An 18857-nucleotide genomic window follows, 5' to 3' on the forward strand; every position below is an offset into this window, starting at 1 on the left:
CTGCTGCCAAGGGTGCAAGATCCATTTTCATGGAGTTGTCTTTATTACTATTGTCTAAATTTTGAAGCTGTTGAATGAATTTGAAACCTGCAACTGTTTTCAATATCTCAATAGCTGTTTAGCTTGTGACTGACAAGATTCATTTAAATTCTCAGACCTTGAAGAATGAACTGCAACTGTTTTCAGTTACTACATCTCAGTAGCTGTTTAACTTGTGACTGACAAGATCCATTTAAATTCTCAGACCTTGAAAAAATGAAAAGCAATATATTTTGTCTTTCGTATAAAGACGAATTTGCAACGGTTATATCCGTCTCTAATCTATCATTAACATTTTCGTTTACGTTCATGTTGATACATTACACAAGACAACAAAAAGCAAACATGGTAGATGATGCATTGAGTAATAAATATCCTTCCAACAAGTGATATCTCTTTTTATCATAATAAACTCAGACCTATACATTGATGTTTCAACTCTTCATTTTTTTTGTTTGCGATGAATAAAAAACAGAGTTAAAATGATTTTTTCTTGTTATATATAAAGAAAGAAAAAAAGAGAAGGAACTTGAAGTGTTTCTGCAATGTGTTTTATATATAGTGGATATGTTGAATATTATTAGAATATATTATATTATAGATTGTGGTAAGAGAGTGTGAGTCAAGGGGTAGAAGAAGGTCCAGCCAAGTCACCACCGCCTGAGATGGAGACGAGAGGTCGGCGCAAGATACTTCTACTAACGAGATGTGAATCAAGAAACACAACAATGACCGTTATATCATCATGAAAATGTCTCCTCACTCCTCTATCAATCTTCTTAAGATCTGAATATCTCATCTCTCTCTTCTTTGCTGCTTCTCTTAGAGCTGTTTTTATGAGCTTCCTCGCAATCCCCTGCACACGCAATACATACGTCTCAATCTACATGCAGAGGAAAAGAAAGAAAGAAAGAAAGAAAGAGAGAAAGAGTCTTACATTACGAGGGCCAGTGTTCACAATGTCAACAGCTTCCTGATTGCTCATGTGCTCCCATAACCCGTCCGATGCAAATATGAGAAACTTATCCTCTGAGTGGATTTTGTGTACTGTAATCGCAGGCTCTGCTCTTAGGATTGGCGTATGAAAAGTCTCAGGCACCCTGAACTTTGCTAATAGCGGCTCCCTGTTGAACTCTGCTTTCTTTAAGTAGGCATCACCAATGGACCGTGACACCTTCAAGATATACATAACAAGACTTTAGCAATAAATCTTCAATGCATCATTCACATGCACATTACTATGTAACAAGAGTCTAGAATTTCAATTTTTTTTTTCTTTTACCTGTATAATACCTTTGACACGCCATACTTTGTGCTTCAAGACCACAATCTGAGGATCATCAGGATGCAACAACCGCAACTCCTCTCTCACAGATTCATAACTTGCGTTGTGCTCAGAGGATAACTGAACAGCCGTGACGATTTTATACGCTTTCTCCAGTCTTCCTAGCACAACCCGAGAGTCACCCGCGTTGGCGATGTACAAAGATCCACTACATATGATCCCTACAAGACAACATGCTCCAACAGAAGCAATCTGCGGCTTTGTCTGCCACTGCCGCCGCACAAGAGAAAGAAACTCCTCCTCCGTAGCTAAAAACGCTTTCGTTATAACGGATGGAGACATTCCATGATTCTCAGACGTAAACTCTGCATCAAGAGAAAATGTCAACACTTTCTAGAAGGCGTCTAGGTGTCCGCCTAGTCGGCAAATCGGATTTGAACGATTTAAAAAAATATCGGTCTAGACACCCACCTAAACATTAATACTTCCTAACTACCGCCTAAACATTAATACTTCTTAACCACCGCCTAGCGATTTTTCTTCGAACATTGGTCAACAAAAAATCTAATTTCAACACACAAAAGCATACTTACTTCTGATATTATCAAAGAGGTGTTTATTGACAAACCGAGCAGCTTCAGGACCTCCATGACCATCATAAACACCGACAAAAGTAGCTTGAGGACCCGAATCAAACATACTAACGGGACCAGACTCGAGCTTGCTATGATCTTCGAGAAGATTGTTAGCTTGAATCACAGACATCGAAAACTCTCCAGCAACATGGTTGCCAGAATCTTTATACCAAAGAAGCCCATCACACCTCCCATTAACATCTCCTCCTCTAGCTGAATGATCTCCCTTCACAGAAGGTCGTCTCCAACATGGTGCTACGATCCGCAATATAGTCTCTGATACCATAACTCACATATATATATATATATTTATATATATAAACCCCTCTCTCAATGCTTCTTCACTTACTTCTAAAGATTTTTAGAAACCCAATAGATCAAAACTTGCTATTCTTCCTCCCTTCCCTAAACCAAAATAAATAAATAAATTCAACTATCTCTTACATAAACTCAATAGCAACGGATCGTTGTCGGGAATCAGACAGAACTGGATCAAACAATACCTTTTTTGTTTAAATCGTGAAGAACGGGATCAAGATCGAGATCGGGAAGCAGATTTGTTTTTTCTGGTGAGGAGTTACGATGCGAGGGGGGAAAAGATCGTAACTCCGATTGGATTTACAGGAGAAAGAGGGGAAAGAGAGATGACAAATCTAGTTGCGACTCTGTCTGAATTCCATATTTGGGGATTTGATTTCTCTGTATTTTCTCTGTCTTTTTGATTTTTTTTTTTTTTGAATTTTTTTATTTTCCGTTTTCAATTACTTTTTTCATTTGTTTTTTTCGAGTTTAGCTGTTTAGGCCATTGACCTCACAAACAACCCGGAGTTTTAGGCAGTTTTTTCTCCTAAATTTAGCAAATGTTTCCTCTATTTCTCAAGAATAATTAATTATTTAATATACTAATTTAGAAATTTATTTTCATTTTGAACACAGGTTTAGGATATAAAATAAGCAGTTTTTAGTGGTTAAATGGTTGAAAGGCTAATAACTAAAAACTTTCACTATCCAAAATTAATCATGGTTAAATAGTAAAAAACATCTGGATTATCCTACAATGCACTTTGCACAACACAATCCTCCTTTGTTGTTAAGACTTTGGAGGGGGCATAGTCAAGAAAAAATAAGACCACTGAAGTTGTTGAACACCTACACGACCCAGGCCTGGTTCAAAGAATAGATGGGCCATGTGCCAAATCGATTTTCCCCCTAATTATGCTTGCTTTTAGAAGTTGCACTTGTGCACTTACACTGTCATACCCTTAAAGCCCGGCCTGCCTAAACCATGTCACCTTTCTCATTTTCACCCTGACAACACAATGCAAACCATATATCTTCAAATTATAATTTTTATATAAAATAAGGATCTGCTGTCTGCAATTTGGCATGTTGCCATGTTGGACGTAGGATCCTAGACCTTCACATGTCAGTTTTCCCCTGCCGGTATTAACCTGCATAATCTCATATATTTACACTTTCTAAAATAAAATTCTTAACTTTTTTATTGTCGACAAAATTCTTAACTTAAAAATCTTCTTTTTCGCTAAATATACATAAAAATTTCTTAACTTAAAAAAATATGACAGGATTATGCATAACCTACATAAGTTACCGGTCCTAGTCAGCACCTCTAAATGCGTGAGCATGATTTATTTCTCTCTGGTGAGAATCGAGAACTAAGAATATTGCTTTGGTTCATTCATAACTAATCAGCAACAGTATATATATGATATTTTCATATCCACAATATATCTTCTATCTTATTAAAACAGAAGCATTACAACTTCTTCCAGGTGGATTTTAAAGTTGGACCTTATGTAATTAATGCTATATTAATCTATTTATTATTAAACACGCTTTTTTATAAATAATTAATATCAAACATTACCATAGTTTTTCACTTCTTAGGGCATCTCCAACCCAACTCCATTTTTTACTCCAAAATGGAGTAAAAGTGAATATGGAGTAACATATGCTCCAACCCAACTCCATATCTCACTCCATTTTGAAGTTTACTCCATAAATAGAATAATCTATTTTGTGTTTGTTCATGACTCCATTATGGAGTGAAAAATGGAGTAGGGTTGGAACAATTTTACTCCATATTCACTTTTACTCCATTTTGGAGGAAAAAATAGAGTTTTATATTGGAGATGCTCTTACCTTATTATTATATCCACTACGCATGTTTCCTTATATTGCATATATTTTACTATAAGTTAGATACATCCACTAGCATATTATCCTATAAGATAGATTATTAATAATACATCTACTAACATATAATACTATACGACAGATTACTACAATATATTATTTGTATTCATTAACTTGCATCTATCAATATTAGCAATACTACGAAGACGACTAACTCTATACTTTTAACCTATAAACCATGATGTACTAATTTATAACAAAAATGATATTACTGTTATAAATTAGTTTTTATAAAAAATATTTATAGCAGCAATTTGTTATATAAGATAAATTTAATCAAGACCCAAATCTTTTTTTTTCCTGTTCAGAAAAAAAGAAACCTACGAATATATACCATTAAATTAGCCAAAAATCTTCCGAATAAATAGTAACTCTCACCAACCCAAAAAAATGAATTAAAAATATAACAAAAGATATTATGTTTGAAATTTAGCTCACTGGATCGGTACAAATATGTTCATTTCAGGTATGAGTTTTTCGAGTTCTCAACATTAAGATCTAAGTAGGTATTTTTTTTTGTCCGGGTCGATTTTTTCTGGTTCCGGATCATTCTAACTTTTTATATTATAAATCTTAAATAATATACAACATATATATAAAATATGTGAATCAAAAGATAAACCCGCGCGTCTAGTCTCTGTTTAAAAATAAATGAAATGTCAATTTAAACAACTTGGTCCATATCCCCTAATAAATACTTTTATAAGAGTACAAGTCAAAGAAAATCAGAAATGAAAAGAAAAATCAGAAACTGGCCGGTGTCTGGATGGTGTCATAAGGCATTCTAGAATGATTGAAATGCAATATTAAAATCATCCTCTAATTAAAGTGGACAGGGTAATCACGTAATTTACAACCAGACGAAGGAAGGTGGTGGGGGTCTGGTGGTGGTGGAGAGAGATGATAAGAGTTGGAAACGCGTCTCTATGAGGCCCATATTCCATTCATTTCCTCTCTCTCTCTCTCTCTCTCTCATCTCTCTACGTTTCTCTCTCTCTCTATATTCTCAACTCGAATCGTAAAGCTAGCCGGAGAAGGTGAAAATTCAATACAACATGGCGCAGAGAACGGAGAAGGAAGAGACGGAGTTCAAGGTCCTCGAAACCTTGACCCCGACGCTCTGCTCAAACAACTGCGGCGTCACAGCGAATCCAGCGACCAACAACATGTGTCAGAAATGTTTCAACGCCTCCGTCGCAGGCGTAGACTCCACCTCGACGTTGAAAAGATCGGCCAGATCCGTCAACCTCCGATCCACGCCAGCAAAAGCCGTGATCCGTCGTCCCAGGGAGACCGACCCGGTTAAGAGGGATCAACAGCAACAGACGATGATAAACCGGTGTTCCGGCTGTCGGAAGAAGGTCGGTTTGACCGGGTTCAGGTGCCGGTGCGGGGACCTTTTCTGCGCCGAGCACCGTTACTCGGATCGACACGATTGCAGCTACGACTACAAAACCGCCGGCCGTGAGGCGATCGCTAGAGAGAATCCTGTTGTCAAGGCGGCGAAGATGGTTAAAGTTTAATTCGTGAAAAAAACTCTCGGTGGTTCAGTTCAAGGTTCTGGTCTGTAAGGATCGGACAATCGTTAAACAGAGAGATCCTCGGAGACATTATTGAGTTGATGATGTCTGTTTGTAATGAAAAAAGATCATAGAGATTCCTCTGCTCGATTTCAGTCTGAAGATAAAATTTATTTTTCTTTTTACTTTTCCTTTTTTTTTCTAGTGGATTTATTGTTTGGCTTTACGAATTCAAGACAAAGTTGTCGAGTGGCATGTGTATGTAGATTCGGTAGAAATGAAGGGTGTTTCTGGTAATTCAGGTAACGTGTCTCTGGTTTCGTGTGGTACTTTTATCATAATGTTATACTAGTCCATTGTGCGTCACAACTCACTAAAGCCAATTTATGTTAGACAAGTTTGCTTGGCGTATACAAAATCGGGCAATGAATACTTTTGTATATGCTACATAACTCGATCAATAATTTTATTTCGTTTACTAACTTAATATCTTCGTGTGACGCAATATCATGTGAATCACACAAGAAATATCTCGTTAAAAGTAAAAGAGAGTTTTATATCTTTATATCATGCAACTATCGTTATAGTACAATAAAATGCAGGCCTGCGGTTTTTGTCCGAACCGGTGTTTTCGGTTTTCGGTTCGGGTCGGTTTTTAATTTGGTTCAATTCGGTATGGGTTTGAAAATTAATTCGGTTAGTGGTTCTATTCGGTTTTCAATTTTTTTAAAAAGATTAAAAATTATAAAAACCGAAAATAACTAAAAATAACCGAAAACCGAACCGAAAATAACCGGAAAACCGAACCGAAAATAACCGAATTAGCCAAAAATAACCGAATTAAACCGAATAAACCAAATTTAACCATAAATACCCGAATATTTTGGAAAAATCATACCAAAAATAACCAAAAATTTAAAAATTCGGTTATTTTCGGAATTAAAATTGAAAACCAAAAAAAACTCGATAACCGAACCGAACAGAAATTTTATCCGGTTTATTTCGGAATTGTTTTTTAAAACTTCGGTTAACCGAAAACCGACGGTTCGGTTCAGTTCGGTTTTAGAAAACCTAAGTCGCAGGCCTAATAAAATGAAAGTGACCAATTGTATGGGGGTTACACACGCATAAGAGAAAAGTCTTATTTCTTGGGCCTCGTCGTTTGTTCTAAGAAATAATGCAATTAACGTAAAGTTGGTGGAAAGTCAATTTAAATGTCAAACATCAACTTGAAAAGAAAGGAGAGTAGTCAACTGGTGGGAATGTTGTACAACTTGTCTTCGAACTTCTTCAAGTCCAAAACGTAATCGCATGCATATATGATATATCTCTCGTACGACTTTTTCAAAAAGTTTGGTAAAACGAAATGTAACTGGTTCATTACATAGGACATCCTCTCATAGGGGTGGTCTGAGCATAGCTAAATGGAACATAGGTCTATAGCCCCCAAAATTTACATAGAAATAAGTTACTAAGTTTGCAAAAAAAAACTTATAGAACCTTTTACAATTATTTAAAGCTCCCAAAATTCCAGGGACTGCCTCTGATCCAACAAGTACCTTTTGTAGAACATTGCGTCATTATTTATTACTATTTTATTTCAGCCACAAAACAAAAAGCAGTAACTGCAACTATCATTCGCAAATTTTACCACAAAAAGAAGTAGAGAGTCGTACTAATTCAAAGAAGGAAAGAAACTAGTATATAAATGCTATACTGTACCAAAGCACACTACTACTCACATTGATTGGGCCCAGTAAACTTAGACCCAGCCCATCATGATCATAAACCTCTTGTGTGTTTTGTTTATAAAAGATTTTACAAGGGGCTTGTAAATTTTCTTTATTTTTGTTCCGGTGTACAAGTCTCTTTTCTAAATCGTTCCGTCTGTCTTGGAAGCTAAATCCCTTTCTGCTACAATCAGATAACAAATCGAGCGAGAGAGTGGTCTTTAGATTTTCCACGACAGAGAATCCAAAACCCTAAACCATCCATCCCCACACAGACACGGAAAAAGGTTGTAAAATCTCTCTCCGATTCTCGAATCGAATCGAATCTCACGCGTACGTTAGGGTTTTATACTGATTTGGTTCTTTCTCTGTTCTGTCATTGCGGCCGAAAAGTTAGGGTTTACAATCTCGATTGATGGGAAGCAGCAGCGACGATGATGATCGGATCTTCAATGGTGATTTCAGCGAGGAAGGAGTTGTCAAGCTGAAAGAGAGAGTGAAGGTTAAGCTGAAAGAGTACATGGGAGACTACACTGATGACATTCTCGTGGTACCGATTTATTTTTAAGTGTACTAACAAGTCTCTTAGAATTTGTAATGAGACTGAAATGTATATTTTTGCTTTGTTCATTAGGAGTATGTGATAGTCTTGCTTAAGAATGGGAGGAGGAGAGAGGAAGCTAAGAATGAATTGAAGATCTTTCTTTCAGATGATAGCGATTCTTTCGTGTCTTGGTATGTAAATGTGAAAACGAAGTTTTATTATCTCTCTGTAGAAGTTTGAACTCACTAGGAGGGTCCTTTTACAGGTTGTGGGATCATCTGGGTGAAAGTGTGGATGAGTATTTTACAGTTTCTCATGTTGAGCAAAAGAAGATGAGAAGCAGTCTGCATGAGGAGGATAAAGCACTTGTGCAAATGGAGTCCGAATCTGGAAAAGAACGAGCACCAGCTCGGCGCAGTAGACAGTGGAGAACCCAGACGAGTGACGTTCCTCCTCTTTTGAGTTCTGAGGTTCACAAAGTTCATAACTACGAGAAGGGAGAACACAGAGGAAGAGATGGTAAAAGGTCTCGGTCTCCTCAGAGTCGCTCCCATAGGAAAAGGAGTAAAACTGACAGCTCGCGGGATGAACAGGTCTGTACTTTGTAACTTTTTTTGCTTAGTAGGAATCACCACGTAATACCTGGAGTAGATAATTTAAAAAACATGCTGAGTTAGTTCACTGGCTGGGATGTGACATGTCATATCGTAGTATTGTGAAGATGTTCTCAGAGTCAAATTTGGGCCACAGAGGGTACTTTTGCGTTTTGCTTTGATAAGAGTAACATGTGTGAGACGTCTTCAGTTACCCTAGACTTTGTTTGATTGGGTTACCTTTTGTCAGTAGTCTTCTAATGCATGTCCTGATGTAAATCTGATGTGCGGATAGTGGTTATGTTTCTCTGATGATCTTTTTATTTGACTTTCTATGATAGAGGGAGGCTAAACCTGTTGTTTCCAGCCGGCTGCTTCAGTTTGCTATGCGAGATGCTCTGGGTACATCAAAGCCGACTGAACCCTCATTAAAACGTCTCCGCTCAGTGGTGTCCGCATCGACTCAAGACTCATCTGAACCGGAACCAGCTCGGAAAACCAGGGTTATTGCGAAGGCTGTGAATCCCATGGCCACTGTTATGAAAGCTGTAGCCGAAGCAGCTGAAGATGCCAAGAATCCAATATCTGGGAGAAGCGTCTTTGACCGAATTAGTCAACCAACGGGGGTTTCTGAGACTTCGGACCAACATATGATACCTGGTGAAGTTCCCCCTAAGAATGAAGAACGTAGCGAAGATCAGGAACCTGTACAGCATCAATACTCGCAGCGTCTTGACAACAATGGAGTGTACGTTGAGAACATGACGACTTTTGACACTGGCTTGCAGCCAAATTTTGGTTCTGATCGAAGCAGACTCGGTTCAAGTGTTAATGGGTCTCACTCGAGTTCTTTGATGAGGAACAGAGTTAACAATACAAAAAGTCTGCAGCATCGTTTAGTCGATGACCCCAATAGAGTTCAGGGGACGAATTATCAAAACCACCTTAACGAACAGAAGACTGCAGGTTTCTCTGGCAATGCAGGTACAGGGAAAACAGGAAAGTTAGAAGAGCGGATGAAAGTACCAGATGTGGGCTTGCGAAGATATATGGACGGAGGCAGATTAGTTTCTAGTGAAGCCATCACAGAATCATCAACGGATAAAATCTTAGGGAGTGGAAATGTAAGTTCTATGTTTTAGATTGCATATTCGTCTTAGCTATTTCATTATTAAATGTCCTGGAGTTTTCTTGTTAATGTTCTTCCCCAACTGACTATATGGTACCACTGGACTCCTCATACAAGTTGGCTTCTTGTTCTTTGACAGACAAAACCAGCTGCTATTGCTAAAGAAGACTCGATGACTAAGAAATCTGTTCCTGGTGAGTTTTGTAAAGATTCATGGTATTGGCATTACATTTGTCTGCGACTTTGGTTCAGTTCTTCTGCACGAGTTGGTCTAAAAAGATGATATACTGGTATTTGCAGGGACATTATCGACAACCCGCCCGTTGGAAGATGCTAGGTCTCGAACAATCTTTGTCGCCAATGTAATGATCGTTACTGTTTATTTACTCCTGAACTGAAACTAAACAAAAGACTTTTCATTTGGCGTATTGATATGAATGTGGTTGGTCGTAAAACAGGTTCATTTTGGTGCCACCAAGGATAGCCTTTCAAGGCATTTTAACAAGTTTGGTGAAGTGCTTAAAGCTGTCATTGTTACAGATCCAGCGACAGGGCAACCGAGTGGGTAAGTTGTCTGCTTTCACGACCCTATAGTAAATTTTCTTCGATATATGCTTATGCAAAGTTCAGTTACCAGAGACAGCTTAGCGACCAAAGTTGTTCGCCTTTTGCAGATCAGCATATATCGAGTTCACGCGCAAAGAAGCTGCAGATAATGCATTATCTCTGGACGGTACCTCTTTCATGTCTCGGATTCTCAAGGTAAAAAAAAACATTGAAAAACTCTGTTTAACCAAAGCCAGGTTTTGGGTAGTCTTAGTTGGATTGACTTGTTTGTATTTCTGATGGATGTAGATTGTGAAAGGAAGCAATGAGCAACAACAAGAAGCTGCGTCGAGCATGTCATGGTCTCGAGCAGGAAGGTACGCAAGAGCATCCTCGCCTTACCGAAGAGGCATCCCTGGTGGTGCATTTAGGGGTCGTTCTGTTGTTAGAGCTGGAGCCAGGAGTATGCAATGGAAACGCGATTCAGCAGAGACTGGCACCAACAACGTTGCAGCTCCAAGTGCTCGTAGTATGACTTACGTCCGAACAGAATCTCAATCAAACGGAAATGCAACAGCCTGATGGGATAAAAAAGAAGCAGTAAGAGCTTAGGAACAACAAAAAAAAAGATGAGTTTTATCATCTGCATTATCGGATTTTTTCATTTTGTTTTCTTCTCTATAATCATACTCCTATTGATGACGTTTAATGTTTTTTTTTTGTATGGATAATGAAAAAAACAATAAAAATGTATTTCTAGTATCTCTGTTCCATTTTCATGGGCAAGTGTAGAAATGATAGCTTGTGTATCTCAAGTATCTCTGTACTCTAACATCACTTTGAAACATGACCAAAACACACTAAAATAACCAAGCCACTATAATCTGGTCCCGACAAGTACTCTTAATCCAAAAAAAAGACACGACCAAATGTCCTGAAACTATGGAGAAACATAATCTCTTCCTCATGTCTAAACAAGAGGCCAAATCAAACATGCAGATCTCGACTCTATAAAAATCTCACAAGAATCAATCTCATCAATTAAATCCACACAATGTCTTCTTCTTCTGCTTCACTTACACTCTTCTTCTTCTTTGCTTCTACATTCCTCAATGCCCACGCATTCAACATCACACGCATCTTAAACCTGAACAATGAGTTCTCTACTTTCAACAACCTTCTCTCCCAAACCGGACTCGCTTCCACCATCAACTCCCGTCAAACCATAACCGTTCTCGCCCTCTCCAACGACGCAGTGTCCGTTTTCTCCGACCAATCAACCGAAGACAACAAGAAAATCCTCAGCCTCCACGTCATTCTAGATTACTACGACATCAAGAAACTCAAGAACCTCAACAAAAAATCAGTAATACTCACCACTCTCTTCCAATCAAGCGGTCAAGCCAAAGGCCAGCAAGGTTTCATAAACGCAACCGTTATGAGCAACGGCGACGTCATGTTCGGTTCCGCGGTTCCCGGATCTATCCTTGACGCTAAGCTTATAGACTCTGTTGCGACACATCCGTATAACATCTCCGTGCTTCATATTAGCAGTTACATACCTATCATGAATCCTGAAGGTCCTTCAGATCATGGTTCATCTTCTTCACCACTTCCTCCACAACCTCCCGGTGATGATGATTATACTTATGACGAGCCACCATCCCCACCGTCCTCTACTACTAAGCCTGTTGTTGCTGCTGCTACTGCAAAAGCCAACTCAACAAGTGGAGTTTCAGCGATTACTACTCATAACTTGGCGTTTGCGTTTGTGATCTCATCCTTTTGGTTCTTCATTACGGTCTGGTGATGAATAACAGAGTGCAATAATTAAATAAACCAAATCAGTGAAAGCCAGAAAAAAAAAGTGGAGATTGGCAGCAAAAAGCTTTTAAGCTTTTTCACTCAAAACACAAAAGGGAGTTCAAGTTTCACAAGTTCTATGGAACAAGGCAACAAAATCTAAAGAAGAAATAAAGTGGTTGATGATACAATAAGGATGGAGAAATTTGTAAAACTCAAAAGTTCTTTATTTATTTGGAAGCGTAGATATAATCCTTACTAAGCTGTGAAAGATTTCAATTGGAAGCAATAAAGAGAATAAAACATGTAAGGTTTTCTTAATATTCAAAAAATGGCTAGACGTTAATAGAGTAAAACTAACGACTAAACGAATTATTTGGAATCTAACACGAATTACTGATTTATTTATATATATTTTATATTTAAATTAAATGTTTTAGTTTTTGGATTTAATTATAAGATTATTCGATTAATTGTAAAAGTTACACAAAAAGAAAAAAAATAGCCAAATTTATGAATTTCAACTAATATTATTGCTTGATTAAGAGATTTAGACCAATTTATATTGAAGTAAATAGATTTAAATTGTTTTAAAACAATTTAGAACGGTTTAAATTAATCTGAGTTACATAATAAGTAAGATTGCTTTTAAAAAATCAGGTCTGTCTATACCAATTTTTAGGAAATTGTTTTTTTTTACTAAATGGTGCGATGTCTTTTGGTTACTTTATTTGCAGATGAAGACAAAAAAAATAAACACTACGATTAGAAATGTTCATTACTTTTAGCTACGAAAAGGCAAAAGCAACTCAAGAACATGAAACACACACTTCACATCTGTGTCTATCCCCAAAACTCAACAACAAAGTCTTCAAGATAAGGAAACAAGTTCAGACTCTATACATGCAGAGTGGCTTTGATTAAAGGAAACAAAAAAAAAAAAGAGTTCAATGAAGCTTACGTGCAATCTAGGTTCAAAATGCAGTCAAATTAGCTACTTTCTTGACTCAGTGATGTAACCCGTTTCCATTGCTATACACATTGCCATTATGGTAAACTTTCCCCGTTGTTGTTCCATTGGCCACTCCATTTATAAAAACTTTGTTCATCTTGCCAGTTGCTTGAAGAACTGCTTCCAGACACCCAGACGCTGCTGCTATAAGACCTGGTTGCATCAAAATGTTTTTTAGCACACAGCACAGGTTTTTGCCATTATGCTATATATAAACCAAGAGATTACCTAGAAACAAGGCTGAAGGTTTTCCAGGTCTGGACTTGAACTCAGGATGGAACTGAGCACCCACAAAGTATGGATGGTTTTGTAGTTCCACAATCTGCACACCACACACGCATGCAGAACAATGAAGCACAACACCAAGAAAGCATTCATATACTATTCTTCTAAGCTAATTGAAGTTACACATCAAAGAGGGTTTATTACCTCCATACGGCGACCAGTCCCATCCTTCCCAACGAATGAGAGTCCAGCATTCTCAATTTCTGATATCATATCTGGATTTACCTAAGAAGACACATTCCATTTTCACCGACTCAGAAAAGACCCCAAGGCAAAAGAAATATGTAGAATAATAGAAGTTGTATTTGCAGTGAAAAAATATATATATATTACCTCATATCTGTGTCTGTGTCGCTCATCAACAAACTTTGCATTACCGTACCTAAAAATAGAGATATATTATAATATAGGCTTTCTGAAATTGGTAATAAGTCCTAAAAGTTAGCATGTTTTTTGTACTTACAACTTAGCAGACTTGCAATCAGGAACCTGAAAGTGAGTCCTCCTTGAACCTAAGCGCATTGTACCTCCCATATGAGTTGTTGATCCCTTTAGAAAAAAGATTGCACAAAGGTTAAGAAGACACTTAAAGCATGTAATCAGTCAAATGAGAAGATGTAGACTATTACTTCTGGCATGAATATGACGCAAGGGCTTGAAGTTTCTGGCTCAAACTCTGTGCTGTTTGCATCCTTATAGCCAAGAATGGAGCGGGCAAATTCGACAACAGCCAGCTGCATTCCGAGGCATATGCCAAGGAAAGGGACTTGGCTTTCACGGGCGTACTTTGTAGCTAGTATCTTTCCTTGCACTCCTCTATCACCAAAACCTCCTGGTACTAGAATACCATCAGCGCCCTGAAACAAGCAAAAATGCTGAGTCCAATATATTTTTACTGAAATTGGGATACCAGGGTCCATTAGAGTTAACTTACCTTCAAAAGATCCCATGCAGCTTTGTGAACATCAGGGGCCTGCAATGGTAGATCGTACCAAAGGCTCATGAGATTATTAAACACATATGTAGTTACAATAAGAGAAACGAAGACAAAGACTCACTTCATGTGCTGTAATCTCTTCAAGGTCACTGGCTGCAACCCACTCTACAACGAGCTTCTTGTGGCATGCCACAGAAGCATGCAAAAGAGCCTGCAGAAAAATGAAAAAACCAGTTTACAGAATCCTCAATGCAAGAGCCAGTTTTAAACTAAAGGTTGGGTTACAATGCATAACTCTATATGGTTTATTCAAGTATAAAAGATACCAGTTACCTTCAACACGGAAAGGTAAGAATCAGTAAGGCCAGTGTATTTTCCAACCATGGCAATTCTGACCTGTAAGAGAAGACCATTGAGAATAACTAATGGATTCCATTTATATAGACACTCTTGGCATTAGAAACATATTTTTAAGAAGTTATACTTACAGGATCTTGCAGCGAATCATAAATTTTAGTTCTTTCAGTCCATTCGGTCACGTCAGCCTCTACAGCTTTGCTGCATATTGCAGAAGAATCAAATGTCAATTAGTAGAGATAAAAGTCATCACAGGAAAAACGAAAAGATGGTTCAGAGACAAACCCAAGGAGGTTCAACTCTTTTAAGATTGCTCCATGAGCCTTTTGATCCTATTTTAAGAGAAGTTTACAAAAAAAAAAAAATTAGCATCACAACAAGCTTCTTTGGTTTCATAAGTAGGGTTAGAAACTATCCAAGAGAAATTTACTCACCCTTAAAAGCAGTGGAACATGCCAGATGTTTGGAACGTCATAAAGCGTCACGATATTCTCTTCCTGTTCATTTGGACAGGGGTCATTTAATACGAGATCTAACCTTTCTACTCTAACAAATCTAAACGAACATCAACAACACATACCGGCACATGGCAAAACTGAGAGAGTTTCGTCTTGACATTGTCTTCAAGTGCCTGTTACGAAACAAGAACTCGTAAGATGAAAAATCAAAATCCATGGCTATTCATTAACACTACAGGACACTGAAAAGTATTGGAGAGACCATTAATACCTTGGTGCTGCGACATGCTAGGATATTTGGTATCAACCCAAGGCTCCTGAGTTCTCGCACACTATGCTGTGTTGGCTTCGTCTTCTGCAATTACACATGTTGATTGATACCTCTCAACTGTTACAAATTAATAAAAAAATAGAATCTCCATGGAAGATATCAAAACCATATTAAAAAAATTACCTGTTCACCAACAACACTGAGAACAGGCACAAGACTCACATGAACCAAGCAGAAATTACCAGGTCCTATAACAAACAACAGACATAACAGTGACGGAGCCGATAATCAATAGCCTCAAAAACAACTACTGCACCTTAGAGACATCAAAGCTTACCAACTTTATAGGAGAATTGACCAAGAGCTTCAATGAAGGGCATAGATTCAATATCACCTGCACAGAACATAAGTAAATAAAAAGCCGCTCATCTAAGAAAATGTCATGAATGGTAATATCAACCATACAAACAGTACCTATAGTCCCGCCTAATTCGATCACACACACATCAGGAGGGCCTTCCTTTCCATCCACAGGAACATTAGCTACACGCTCAATCCACTCTTGGATCGCATCAGTAATATGCGGAACCACCTTAAAGAAAAGTTTAAAAAAAAAAAAAAAGCTTTGTTCAAACACTCAAATCAAACTATAACCAGAATAAAGTTAAGAGCACAAGTAGATAATGCACGAACCTGTACAGTTCTTCCAAGGTAGTCCCCTTTTCTCTCCTTGTCAATAACCGACTGCAAAAAATAAACAGGACAAAAACTTTGTAAAACCAGGTTCTAACAATGAGATAAGTAATGAGGCGGTAGTAGAGAGATACCTGGTATATTTTTCCGGTTGTTAAATTGTTGTCACGGGTCAAAGTACTGTCTAAAAACCGCTCATAGTTTCCAAGGTCCAAGTCCACCTAAAAACGTTTTAACCAATTAAATAGGTTAAGCAGCAATAGAGGAGATAAAATCACAAATCTGACATACCTCACCACCATCATCCAAAACAAACACTTCTCCATGCTCAAACGGAGACATTGTTCCAGCATCAGTATTAAGATAAGGATCTGCACCAAGAATGTAAAAAAATGATCATGCAAGCTTTCAACCACAGAACCAGTCTAAAAAAAAAGTTTAATAGTTTCTACAATTAACTCCATTAGTCACTACAACAAGTCATTACCTATAAAAATGATCATGTAAGCTACAACTAAAGAACCCATCAGAAAAGTTCAATCCTTTCTACAAATTAACTCCATTAGGCCGCAGCACAAACACAATGTAAAAGAAAGGAATCTCACCAATCTTGATGGAAGTAACACGGAGACCACAGGCTTGAAGGAGAAGTCCAATGCTACTTGCAGTGACTCCTTTCCCAAGTCCACTCACCACTCCTCCCGTTACCAAAACGTACTTCATTTTCTTCTTTTGTCTTCTTCTTCTTCTTCACCTAAATCATCAAAAACAGAGAACAAGATAAACATAAAGAACCCTTCTCAGAGATAAGCAATCTCTTCTTAACACTACCTTCGTCTAAAAAGCAATGCAAGGCGGCGGCTAATAACCTGCGAGACTCCCTCTCTCCTATTTAAAGCCAACCAACAAAAAAAAACTTTTTTTATAATTTTAACAAATAAAGCATCACTGTGGCTTTGACCCTTTCAGTAAAAGATAATAAAACAGTAGATTTCAATCAAATCCTACTGGTCAAAAACAAAATACTTATTTATTTTTGACTGTTAAACTTTTTTATGTTTCATAATAGTATTAGGGTTTGTGATTTTGTGGGAAGTTGCTTCCATTTTTGTGTTATATGAAAACGCAAAGAAGGTTTTGGATAGCCTGTATGGGAAAACTGTGCGCCCAATTTTATAACCAATCAAAAAAAAGCTTTACCCATTTTTAAAAAGAAAAAAGAATGGAAAGGTATCAAACTTTAGAGTCCTATGCAACTCTGCTACTTTTGATTGTTTTTGTCTTTTTGCCATTAATAGAGGCATTCACATGTTTTCATCAGATCAGAGACAAGAGTCAACATGTCCATGTACTTTCTTCCTTTGCCTCTGTTTGATGTACTCTTCTTCAGATCTATCAGAAACCAAAATACTACCAAAAAAAACTTTGGACCCACTTTTCGATTTTACCAGTTTAGCACCAACCTGTTTTCTTGATGAAGAATCATGTTTTCGAGAACTAGCTTATCGTTCACACAGTCACACTTGCATCTGTATAAATATATGTTGTTCAATGTTATTGTGGAGTTTGGTTGGAGTTTTCATGAACTAGCTTATTTCAAGTTTCAACATCATTTATCAAGTATTTGAATCATTGTAAAGAGAATAATGGTGATGGTAAAAGACAATATGAGCTTTGCTTGTTGCCTTATAAACACAGAAGCTCTGCTCCATGAGCAATATAAATGATGGCAACTTAACTAAACAAAGAAGACTCACTTAACCTTTTCTTTTTAAGTTTTCAGATATGAGTAAGGGACTTGAGGAAGGACATAGCAAGTAAAATATGGTTACAACAAACTTAACATTTTTTATCTTACACAAAGCTAGCTACTCATTTAGTCGTTGTCAGTTCCTCCACCAGCATCGAGCTTCTGACGTGGTTCTAGCCATCACCTCACCTGGAGGAGGATGGTCAAACTTACATGATGCCCCGCACTTGCAAGTCCCTGTCTTCATGTAATAATAAGGGCAACTAAGCCCACACCTCCAAAAGCTTTTTTTGGTCTACTAGTTTCACAAATTTAAATACAAAAGCAAAGCAGTGTGGATTCTAATCAACGTTTTGGAGGTACCTCTCTTCTGGGATACCCTGCAAGAAAACTCAGCTTTACATTCGGCTGTTGACAAGCTTGTTTGCATTCCAACTATGGTATCCACAAAACTGATTTGACATTTCAACTGATTCTCTTAAGTTTTACAATAATAATCAAACTCTCCTTCTTTCTTAACAGCCCCACATATAAAGTTGGTAGCTTTTACATAAGGGAATAAACACCAAAGCTAACTAAGAAACCGAACAAAGCTCCTGCAATGACTTCAACTTCAGTATGTCCTATTGATTCTTTCAATGGAAGTTTCACTTCCTCACTGATCTCATCTGACTCCAAAGTCTCACCTTCCTTCCCCTTTAAACTCATCTCTTCACCTCTCCGAGCATTAGCCGTTAGTTTGTTCAACACTCTCGCATGCTTCCCAACTTCTCTCCTCACACCCTGCAACGGTATAACAACTCATGACCATTTTAGTGATATCCCTCTCTATACCCTACTTGTGTAATGCAAAACGTTAACTAAGAGAGAGCAAGATTTGAACTTTAACAAAAGGGTCAATTACCTGTGCATCATACATGATCAGAGCAGCATAAACCACAGTGAGACCAAAAAGGAGTCATCAAATCCCCTGGAGGCCAAACCAATGTAAACCATATTCAGAAAATTCAGAAAGTTAAAAAAAAAACCATTTAGAGAAAGGTTTCACCTTTC

General features: G+C 37.6%; 6 protein-coding genes across 8 annotated transcripts; 3 read left to right on the forward strand and 3 right to left on the reverse strand.

Moving 5' to 3' along the window:
• Window positions 1–374: 374 nt before the first annotated feature.
• On the reverse strand, window positions 375–2725 carry LOC130501450 (probable protein phosphatase 2C 38). The gene is made up of 5 exons (XM_056996379.1): window positions 2463–2725; window positions 1918–2364; window positions 1322–1689; window positions 977–1213; window positions 375–895 (listed from the first exon to the last, which is right to left on the reverse strand). The coding sequence occupies exons 2-5, from the start codon at window positions 2243–2245 to the stop codon at window positions 662–664; spliced, it is 1167 nt and encodes a 388-aa protein (XP_056852359.1). The 5' UTR covers window positions 2246–2364; window positions 2463–2725; the 3' UTR covers window positions 375–661.
• A 2323-nt stretch (window positions 2726–5048) lies between these two features.
• LOC130501451 (zinc finger A20 and AN1 domain-containing stress-associated protein 5-like) lies at window positions 5049–5993 on the forward strand. The gene has a single exon (XM_056996380.1). It carries the CDS (start codon window positions 5232–5234, stop codon window positions 5697–5699), a length of 468 nt encoding a protein of 155 aa, XP_056852360.1. The 5' UTR covers window positions 5049–5231; the 3' UTR covers window positions 5700–5993.
• Window positions 5994–7535: 1542 nt separating this feature from the next.
• On the forward strand, window positions 7536–11000 carry LOC130501445 (protein gar2-like). 2 transcript variants are annotated; one of them, XM_056996372.1, is made up of 10 exons: window positions 7536–7713; window positions 7820–7976; window positions 8061–8161; window positions 8236–8563; window positions 8905–9687; window positions 9832–9886; window positions 9993–10054; window positions 10151–10257; window positions 10367–10454; window positions 10548–11000. In XM_056996372.1, exons 2-10 carry the CDS (start codon window positions 7842–7844, stop codon window positions 10818–10820), a joined length of 1932 nt encoding a protein of 643 aa, XP_056852352.1. In that variant the 5' UTR covers window positions 7536–7713; window positions 7820–7841; the 3' UTR covers window positions 10821–11000. The 2 variants fall into 2 exon arrangements, with proteins under 2 accessions (XP_056852352.1, XP_056852353.1); XM_056996373.1 differs by having other exon boundaries at window positions 7824–7976.
• A 168-nt stretch (window positions 11001–11168) lies between these two features.
• On the reverse strand, window positions 11169–17105 carry LOC130501446 (uncharacterized). 2 transcript variants are annotated; one of them, XR_008939677.1, is made up of 24 exons: window positions 16886–17002; window positions 16660–16808; window positions 16346–16425; window positions 16189–16275; window positions 16055–16105; window positions 15836–15953; window positions 15699–15755; window positions 15545–15609; window positions 15362–15445; window positions 15213–15263; window positions 15067–15129; window positions 14918–14964; window positions 14764–14833; window positions 14609–14671; window positions 14397–14486; window positions 14273–14311; window positions 13968–14195; window positions 13802–13887; window positions 13672–13720; window positions 13483–13563; window positions 13282–13375; window positions 13003–13206; window positions 11616–12041; window positions 11169–11504 (listed from the first exon to the last, which is right to left on the reverse strand). XR_008939677.1 is itself a non-coding variant. In XM_056996374.1 (22 exons), the coding sequence occupies exons 2-22, from the start codon at window positions 16775–16777 to the stop codon at window positions 13049–13051; spliced, it is 1779 nt and encodes a 592-aa protein (XP_056852354.1). In that variant the 5' UTR covers window positions 16778–16808; window positions 16886–17105; the 3' UTR covers window positions 12780–13048. The 2 variants fall into 2 exon arrangements, 1 of the variants encoding a protein (XP_056852354.1); XM_056996374.1 differs by lacking the exons at window positions 11169–11504; window positions 11616–12041 and having other exon boundaries at window positions 12780–13206; window positions 16886–17105.
• Window positions 11288–12364, forward strand: LOC130501447 (fasciclin-like arabinogalactan protein 14). The gene has a single exon (XM_056996375.1). The coding sequence runs from the start codon at window positions 11293–11295 to the stop codon at window positions 12046–12048; it is 756 nt and encodes a 251-aa protein (XP_056852355.1). The 5' UTR covers window positions 11288–11292; the 3' UTR covers window positions 12049–12364.
• A 1142-nt stretch (window positions 17106–18247) lies between the features above and the next one.
• Window positions 18248–18758, reverse strand: LOC130501442 (uncharacterized; the record flags this gene model as incomplete). Its single annotated transcript, XM_056996367.1, is given in 2 exon segments — window positions 18248–18587; window positions 18709–18758. Coding segments are annotated over 2 exon segments (287 nt in total), but the record flags the coding sequence as incomplete, so codon positions are not given.
• Between the last annotated feature and the right edge of the window lie 99 nt (window positions 18759–18857).

The sequence above is a fragment of the Raphanus sativus genome, unplaced genomic scaffold (genome assembly GCF_000801105.2).
Source record: "Raphanus sativus cultivar WK10039 unplaced genomic scaffold, ASM80110v3 Scaffold0199, whole genome shotgun sequence".
In the NCBI taxonomy this organism is placed as follows: Eukaryota; Viridiplantae; Streptophyta; class Magnoliopsida; order Brassicales; family Brassicaceae; genus Raphanus; species Raphanus sativus.

Excerpts from the sequence above, each read along its gene's own strand:
- LOC130501445 (XM_056996372.1), top strand. The coding sequence starts at position 7,842 with ATGGGAAGCAGCAGCGACGATGATGATCGGATCTTCAATGGTGATTTC. Across the intron at positions 8,162-8,235 it reads AGCGATTCTTTCGTGTCTTG|GTTGTGGGATCATCTGGGTG; the intron begins GTATGTAAATGT and ends GTCCTTTTACAG. Across the intron at positions 8,564-8,904 it reads ACAGCTCGCGGGATGAACAG|AGGGAGGCTAAACCTGTTGT; the intron begins GTCTGTACTTTG and ends TTTCTATGATAG.
- LOC130501450 (XM_056996379.1), bottom strand. The coding sequence starts at position 2,245 with ATGGTATCAGAGACTATATTGCGGATCGTAGCACCATGTTGGAGACGA. Across the intron at positions 1,690-1,917 it reads CCTCTTTGATAATATCAGAA|AGTTTACGTCTGAGAATCAT; the intron begins GTAAGTATGCTT and ends CTCTTGATGCAG. Across the intron at positions 896-976 it reads TGAACACTGGCCCTCGTAAT|GGGATTGCGAGGAAGCTCAT; the intron begins GTAAGACTCTTT and ends TTGCGTGTGCAG.
- LOC130501451 (XM_056996380.1), top strand. The coding sequence starts at position 5,232 with ATGGCGCAGAGAACGGAGAAGGAAGAGACGGAGTTCAAGGTCCTCGAA.
- LOC130501446 (XM_056996374.1), bottom strand. The coding sequence starts at position 16,777 with ATGAAGTACGTTTTGGTAACGGGAGGAGTGGTGAGTGGACTTGGGAAA. Across the intron at positions 16,276-16,345 it reads TTTTGGATGATGGTGGTGAG|GTGGACTTGGACCTTGGAAA; the intron begins GTATGTCAGATT and ends AAACGTTTTTAG. Across the intron at positions 15,130-15,212 it reads CTCAGTTTTGCCATGTGCCG|GAAGAGAATATCGTGACGCT; the intron begins GTATGTGTTGTT and ends CCAAATGAACAG.
- LOC130501447 (XM_056996375.1), top strand. The coding sequence starts at position 11,293 with ATGTCTTCTTCTTCTGCTTCACTTACACTCTTCTTCTTCTTTGCTTCT.